The sequence below is a fragment of the Manduca sexta genome, chromosome 13 (assembly GCF_014839805.1).
Source record: "Manduca sexta isolate Smith_Timp_Sample1 chromosome 13, JHU_Msex_v1.0, whole genome shotgun sequence".
NCBI lineage: Eukaryota > Metazoa > Arthropoda > Insecta > Lepidoptera > Sphingidae > Manduca > Manduca sexta.
The window spans coordinates 9640673-9648521 of record NC_051127.1 but is presented as its reverse complement, the minus strand read 5'-3'; the positions used below and the strand labels follow the sequence as shown (position 1 = coordinate 9648521).

Genomic DNA, 7849 nt, shown 5'->3' with positions numbered 1-7849 from the left:
TACTATCAAGGCTGGTATTATTATTATGATATTATTGATTATAATGATCTATATTTGAATATAATTTAATACATAATGTATAGGTATAATTTAATAAATATTCTATATTTAAATATCTTATAATACCTATTCATAATACTTGTATAGGTAGGTATCTACTGCCTACTGCTGAACGGCCCTGTTCTACTGACAGTTAAGGCCTTATAGTCCACCATGCTGGCCTAGTGCGCATTGGCAGACTTCACATACTCTCAAAATACTTATGGGGAATTTTTAGTTATGTAATTTTCCTAACGATGTTTTAATAAATAAGTTTTAATGAAGTCGATAATAATTAGATAAATAGTACACAGCGAAATGTACACAGGTTAAAAAGTGTTTGGGTTTTTAACCTGTGTACATTCGCCTCGAAAGACCTTTCCATTCTCAATTCCCAAGTGTATACCCACTTAATACATAAGTATTTTATGTTTGTTTGTTTGTGGTAGTTTTCGCAAATCATAATAAAGATTGTTCGCAAATAAGACAAAACATGTACTTATTGTATGTATAAAAATAATTTATTATAAATTCACTAAACAAATTATTTATATTTTGTACAGAGATTTTCTGATAGCTTTAAAAATATAGGCTAATTTTTACTTTAAAATATTTCTATATACTTAACAGCTATTAGAAAATCTGCATCTTATTTTAAGTATTAAAGATATTTATTCTCAATAAAACAATGTCACTTAGGTACTAGAGAACAATATTTACAATAACAATTGTAATAAGGCGCATACAAGCATCATAATAATACTGCTCTTGACGATGAGACCCGAGCTGGGTTCCTCGCACTGCGGGCTTTGTTCAATTTGTACGAAGTAGGGCTGGTGGAGTTCTTCCTGACGTTGGATGACCTCGTTAATGGCGGCTGTTCCTGCAGCAGGCATTGTCCTGGTGCGACTGAGCTTCCAAGCTCCGACTGGAATGGAAGAAGGGTATTAGTACAAGTTCATTATTTATGATTGTTTTTTGGAATATGGTAGGCGCACCGCTCTTTCATAAGTAAGTAATTAATTTTTAAAAGGCACGGTTTTTTGAGGTAGCTGATCGACAGACTAAAGGAATAAAATAAATGTCTTCTAAATCGAGACTGTCCAACCTAATATTGTAAGTGGACACAAACATTTCCTACTTTGACATGAGCAAAATCATTGTCTGTCGAAGGAGCCACAATTAAAAGTAGAATTGAAATCACTACCAGTTTTCTGTTTGTTTTAAATAATGTTCAGTAATTAACACCTATTTTGATTTTCACGTTCCAACTATAATATCTTAGGATAGATCGTAATGCTTTACAGTAGCTTCATGATTAGCCATTATATAACTTTGAAGCCGATATTTAAGAGTGTTCGTAAAATTAATACTTACCAGCTCTCTGGAAGCGGTTAACATTGAAACAGCTGTATGCTAGTGAGTAGGAATTGTAATCCGTCGCTAGCACGTAAAGACTGGTCGTCACAGTGTCTGAAAAGAAAAGCAAGTAAAAAAACGGCTTCACAAATAAATAACTATAACATACAAAGGAGTGTTTAGGAAGCCAATATAAAACCTGTAAATTACCAACAATATCATACTGTATATCTCATATTCTTGTTTTCAAAGATAGAATGTTTAGTCATTTGAATTTGGAACTGCATAAAAATTTGAAGAAAGTCCACCTACCGTTGGTTCCAACAATAGGCAATGTGACCTGCAGTCGAGCTGATCCATCATTAAACTGGGGTACAGCCGTTCCGCTAATAGTCACCAAGACACCGTTGATGACCTCCCAATTGAGGACATTGACGACTCCACTAGCTTGGTCCAGGATGTATCTGGCGCCGATACAAGTGCCACTCTCGTGGATTTGAGGGTACTTCTCTATTTGGTACCATGTGCCGCCGTACTAGAAGAAAATTCTGATGTTAATGACGACTTATTGCTTATATAAATGTGGAAGATAAAGAGATTTCTATGATAAAGAATGAACTACATCACAAATTAAGATACCATTTCGATGATAAAAAATGTTCTACATAACATATCAAAAAGATATAAAACAGATCAATAAAATAGTGTATAATCTGGATTGAGGCTTAACTTACCGCAGCAACATCAAAGTTCTGCACGACGGGTATGTTCATATTGCACTGGCCTGGCAATATGATTTGCCGGCCAGTCTGTTCGGGGTAGTGGAAGCAGGCGCTATCGCTCTGGTCGACTGGCAAGTAGAACTTCTGGTCAAGAACTCGATTCGAGTGTATAATCGGTGCCATAATGTTCTGTGCCGCCTGTGTTAGCTGTCTTGACTTGCTGTGTTTCGCACTCCAGACTGTAAAATACGAGAGATTGATTCACGGTGGTAGATTTTGGCAATGGTAGGTATTTCTGTATAATGGCAGTCATTTTTAAACTATTCGACTGATCAATGTATCTTTAAAGTACTATAATTGTAGTGTTATAAATTGTTTCTCGTATTTGGTATGCACCAAGATATTTTATTTTAGCAACATTCCTTATCTAGGTTCAAGGATTATGTGCAGGGGTCTGGTTTATTCAACACAATATTATAATAGATTACGTAAATATTATTTAATATTTCACTCACTGCGTCTGTGTTCCGAGTCTATATTGACACAAGAGTAAAGAAGAGCGTATGTCTCGTAATCAGTAGCAAGCACCCAAATTTCTGAAACGAAAATAATTATAAAATTAAGCAACATTCTGAAATTGCATTCACAACTTTTTTGAATTTTCGACGTTATATTTTATAATAGATATATTTTTAAGTTTTTTTTAATGAATTTGTAACAGATATTTTTTTATAATATTAAAATCATTGATGCGAAAATCTGGTCGCAACTATTCGCATATTCTTTAAAATAAAAAAAAAATCGTTGTAAAAGATTTTTCTGATTAAATTATAAGTAAGCCTTCCTGTACCTTCCACTTGTCCATTCGCTAAAGTCCTAGTAAGACGTCCATTAGGTGATGCACCTACTGTTCCTGTTACGACGGTAGCATTTCCGTTGGCCACGCTGGTATCAACCACGACGTATTGGTTACCAGACTGTTGGTATTGAGAGCTGACACAATTTCCTTTAGGATTATCCACTGGGTAGCCCTCGATCTCGTGCCACCAGCCAAGGTACTGTAATAATTGTGAGGCGTCAGAATTTATACTTGATTTTGTTTTTTCTTGTTTTTTTTTCATTCTTTAAGGTGTTATAAGTGTTATAATAGAGGGGAGATTCTTGCCATGGGATTTCAACATCTAATGAGGAATATGTCTAACAAGAGATTATTGGTTTGTTTATTGACTAAAAAATTTTGTCCTTTATAACTCACAGTTGGACAAAATATAACCACCATGTCAACATTTTATTAGTTTTGGATAATAACAAAACAAAATGTACCCTTTGTAAATCGAAGTTTTGAACTGCCTGAACGTTTTCACACTGCCCTCTAAAGACAGGTGCGCGATAAGCATTAACTTCGGGGATATAGAAGCAAGTTTCTTCGGACTGGCTGGTGGGTTGGTAGTATTCTTCGAGAAGACCCTGGGTCGATCCGATGACGCTATCTATGATGTTGTGAGCTTGGGTGCTGAGTGTGGTACTTCTGCTGAGTTTCCAACTACCCACTGTGAAAATCGAACCATTATTTTTATCGAACCATTATTTTTATTTATTTTTTTATTTTTATTTATTTATCAAATTTACCAAAAATACAATTTTCCTTATGAACTAAGACAAATAACTCTTAGGTGGTAACATTCTAATAATATTAAATTGAGATCATAGGACAAAAACAATACCTCGGTCCCTACACTAGGCACAGCCTGTATCGTAGGCGACCGATTTACATACCGTGTTACACATTATAATAAAATAAAGTAAATTGCGAAACATCAATGCAAGGTTTTATAAATTTGGGTCTGAGTGTGTGGGTGTATAATACGTGTAGTTGAATGAGGGTACACGTATTGAAGTGTCTGTGTGTCATGTGTGTGTGCGTGTGTGTGTGTGTGTGTGTGTGTGTGTGTGTGTGTGTGTATTATGATTGTTTAGTATGAGTATAATTGTATGTGTGTTGTGCGTATGAGTTATAGTATGCTACTGGGCTACTTTAAGTAGTGCTTCAATGTCGTTATATTCGAGGGAACATAACCACTTCTGAACCTTAAATTTCATTTCTCTGACTGAACAATGTTTAATTATACAATTTGCGTTACCGTTTACTTTATTATAAATATGGGGATGAAGAAAGACACTGAATCTTCTTGCAAAAGATGTGTTTACTTTTGATGTGGGTAGTTTATATATACGATCGAGTAACATGTTTTTATGTTTAGGCGAATCTAAGATGGTACGATGCGTATTTAGCATAACTCTCAGGATAAATAGACTACGGACTGAAAGAACTTGAGTTTCTTTATAAAGATTAGTAGTTGGATACAATATAGGCTTTTCAAAGATCACTTTGAGCACCGATCTTTGTGCTCTCTCTAGTAACATCATATATGACGCCGCTGTACCACCCCAAACTATAATACAATACGATATTACAGATTGACAGATTGCATAATAAACAGTTTTAAGTAGTTCAGTGGAAGCTGAAGTGCGTAAGTTTTAAAAATGTATATGAGTTTTCGAACTCTATTTGCTGACGTGATCAGGTGCTCTTTAAAATTCAGTTTTTCGTCAATAAGTACACCAAGGTACTTAATACTGTGAGATTTGCTGATAGTTTTACAGGTGCAGTGTAATGAATTAGGACAGGTATGAATTTGAATATTCATGTTGGACGGTGGGGCCGAAACTTTAGTTTTGTGAAAACATATATAGGTTGTTTTTGATAAATTGAGTGTCAATAAATTGTTTTGTAGCCAAATGGCAATGTTTTTCATTCCTCTTTCGGCTACATCAAAACTTCCGACCAAGTATTTGCATGAAAAATAACTGCCGTATCGTCTGCGTAACATATGATATCAGAATTACTTATATTGGTTTTAATGTCATTTATGTATAAAATAAATAATATAGGACCTAATATGCTTCCCTGTGGAACGCCGAATTCTAAGCTACATGGATTGCTTTTATCTTGATTAATTTTAATACATTGTTTCCGATTAATTAAATAGCTTCGAAACCAATTCAGGCAAATACCTCTAATACCTAGGAGTTCCAACTTTCGTAACAAAATAGGAATACAAACCGTATCAAAAGCTTTGCTTAAGTCAAGGAAAACGCCTATACAAGCTTGTTTTTGTCTAACTGTTCTACAATAATTTTAGTCGTTAAGTCAACTGCGTTTTCCGTTGATTTGTTTACTCGAAAACCAAATTGCCTTTCTGATAGTATATTGTGTTCGTCAAGAAATTTAATCAGGCGTTTATGCATTAATTTCTCTAAAATTTTAGAAAAAGACCCTAAAAGTGATATTGGACGATAATTACTAGGTTCAAACTTGTCCCCTTCATGGATAGGAGTAACTGCTGCCATTTTCCAGGCAGATGGAAAAATACCCTGTGATAAACTAAGGTTACAAATAAATGTTAAGGGCATAATTATGTGGTTTTGAATGGAGTATAACAAACGAGTTTGAGATACCATCCAGGCCTGGGGCACTGGATGGTTTCAAACTTACTATCAAGGATTTAATCTCTTCTTCGTCAGTGGGATCAAGAAATAAAGATTGTAAGGGTGTATTGTCTATTGCTACTTTGCGGGCAAGTGAGTCCTGGGTTTCGTTAGAAGTTGACAGTATATTATTTGCTAATTGTTTTCCAACACTAGAAAAATAATTGTTACAGTAATCTAAAGATTTTATTACAGAATCTTTTGTTTGTGTGAGCTCCAATGGTACTTGTTTAGTGATCTTTGTATGTGTAATATTTTTAATGGTATCCCAGAGCTGTTTTGGACAATGTTTACTCTCCTCTAGTTTATTTGTATCATAATTTTGTTTTAATTTACGAATAATGTTACCGTAGATGATTAATATGATTAACTTTTATTAACCATATTTATAATGTACCAAGATTTGCAGTAATCAGAATTATATTATTATGCATATATGATAAACTATAATATAAATAAAAAAAAGGTAAAAGATTGGAAGATGTCTAATTTTTTAATGGCATTAGTGTTTAATATGTGCGAATTTTCTTCTTATTTATAATTTTAAACTTTATTCATAATCCACATAAAGTTTATTTTGCATTACCGAAACTGTGTACGTTACTCAAGTTAAAGAAGAAAATTACCTCGCCTCCTGTTATTGTCCAAGTTGCGGCAGTTGTATAAGAGGGCATAGTTGTTATAATCAGTTACTAGCACGTAGAGGTCTGCAATGCGTATATCATCTGTAACAGCCAAAATATTATGTTTAGAAGAAAAATAAATAATTATACCAGCCCTGTATTATATACTGCCCATTGCTAAGCACGAGCCTGCTGAGAGAGTTTAATCCTTAGTCCACCACGCTAGCTTAAAGCAGGTTGGCAGACTTCACATACCCTCGAAATTCTGATGGACAATTCTCAGATATGTATGTTTCCTCACGATGTTTTCGTTCGCTGTTGAAGCGAGCTAATTGAAAATCAAATCACACGTAACTTCGAAAAGTCAGAAGTGTACCTTAAGTTTGAACCAGCGGCTTTAGATTAAGCAGACCGGTTCATTTCCAACTAGGTTATCTTTCATAGAATAATTATTGATTTCGAATTCGATAATACTACAAATGTGTAAGTTTTATTTGATTCGAAATTGGTTCCTACAATAAGAATCGGACGAAACTTGTTTTCAATCCAGTTAGAGCAAAATAAATGATCCAGACCAAATTTCTATTTTGGACCTCACCTTTTGATTTTGGGAGATTGAAAAGTAGATATCTGGTAAAGATAAATTGAAAGTAATATTAATATGAAGTTCGTAGTAAAATAAACATTATTCTTACCGCCACCACGGGATAAGGTAACCTGAAGTAACCCAGTGGTGTCATTAGATATGACAACCGCGGATCCAGAGATGGTTGACAAAGTGTTGTTGATAACTTGAGAGTTGGTGACGTTAATAGCGTTGTCGCCGGCGCTATATACTGCTCGGTTACATTGGCCTCGCTGTGATGGTTGAGGATACCTAGCAATCTCCATCCAACGTCCCAAGAACTGAAGAAGGATAATGATTATTTTATAATCGGCAGAATTATTTCTCGGTTTATAATGACAATTTTTGATTATAGATTTAATATGTTATAAATGACAAGCTGATTACTTAATGATCAACTACCTCAAAATAATAAGTGAATTATTAAAACCACACAATAACTAATTCATCCGTTCATAAAGTTAATAATGAATAAGAGACTAAACGAGATCGAAGAAACCGAAATTAATTATAGCCTCTCAAATGTAATCGAATATTTTCAACTTACCGCATTTGAATTGAAATTGGAAACGCCACGGATGCTTGTGTCACAGGGTCCTGGTAGAGTGATGTAGTTAGGCAAGACGGGGAAGACAGGGTAGTGGAAACAGCCGTTATTGCTTTGATCCGTGTATCTGTAGTACCCTTCAAAGAGATCGATGTTGTTGGAGACGATCTCATCAATAGCCCTGGAAGCATTCGCAGAGAGACCAGTACGAGACCTGCTGAGTTTCCAACTGTAGACTGAAAAGAAAATGGTCATTAATTTCTATAAAGACGTCATTATAACAAACATAATATATCCGTGTTCATTGTAAAAGTGATACTAGGAATATGGCAATAAGTAACTATTTACAAATTGTAAAAGATTTTAAATTTCCTTAGTTATGTAG

The 7849-nt window shown here is 34.5% G+C and overlaps 1 protein-coding gene across 2 annotated transcripts in view; it reads right to left on the bottom strand.

Moving 5' to 3' along the window:
- Positions 1-538: 538 nt before the first annotated feature.
- The window catches only part of LOC115446804, a 32055-nt gene continuing 24744 nt past the window's right edge, over positions 539-7849 (bottom strand). For both annotated transcript variants that reach the window (XM_037438174.1, XM_037438175.1), the window contains 10 exons: positions 7465-7700; positions 6988-7198; positions 6296-6394; positions 3444-3670; positions 2971-3178; positions 2636-2716; positions 2133-2359; positions 1711-1933; positions 1417-1512; positions 539-967 (listed from right to left, as the gene is read on the bottom strand). In XM_037438174.1, coding sequence (XP_037294071.1) covers positions 756-967; positions 1417-1512; positions 1711-1933; positions 2133-2359; positions 2636-2716; positions 2971-3178; positions 3444-3670; positions 6296-6394; positions 6988-7198; positions 7465-7700 — 1820 coding nt within the window. In that variant the 3' untranslated portion in view covers positions 539-755. The remainder of the gene's footprint in view (positions 968-1416; positions 1513-1710; positions 1934-2132; positions 2360-2635; positions 2717-2970; positions 3179-3443; positions 3671-6295; positions 6395-6987; positions 7199-7464; positions 7701-7849) is intronic.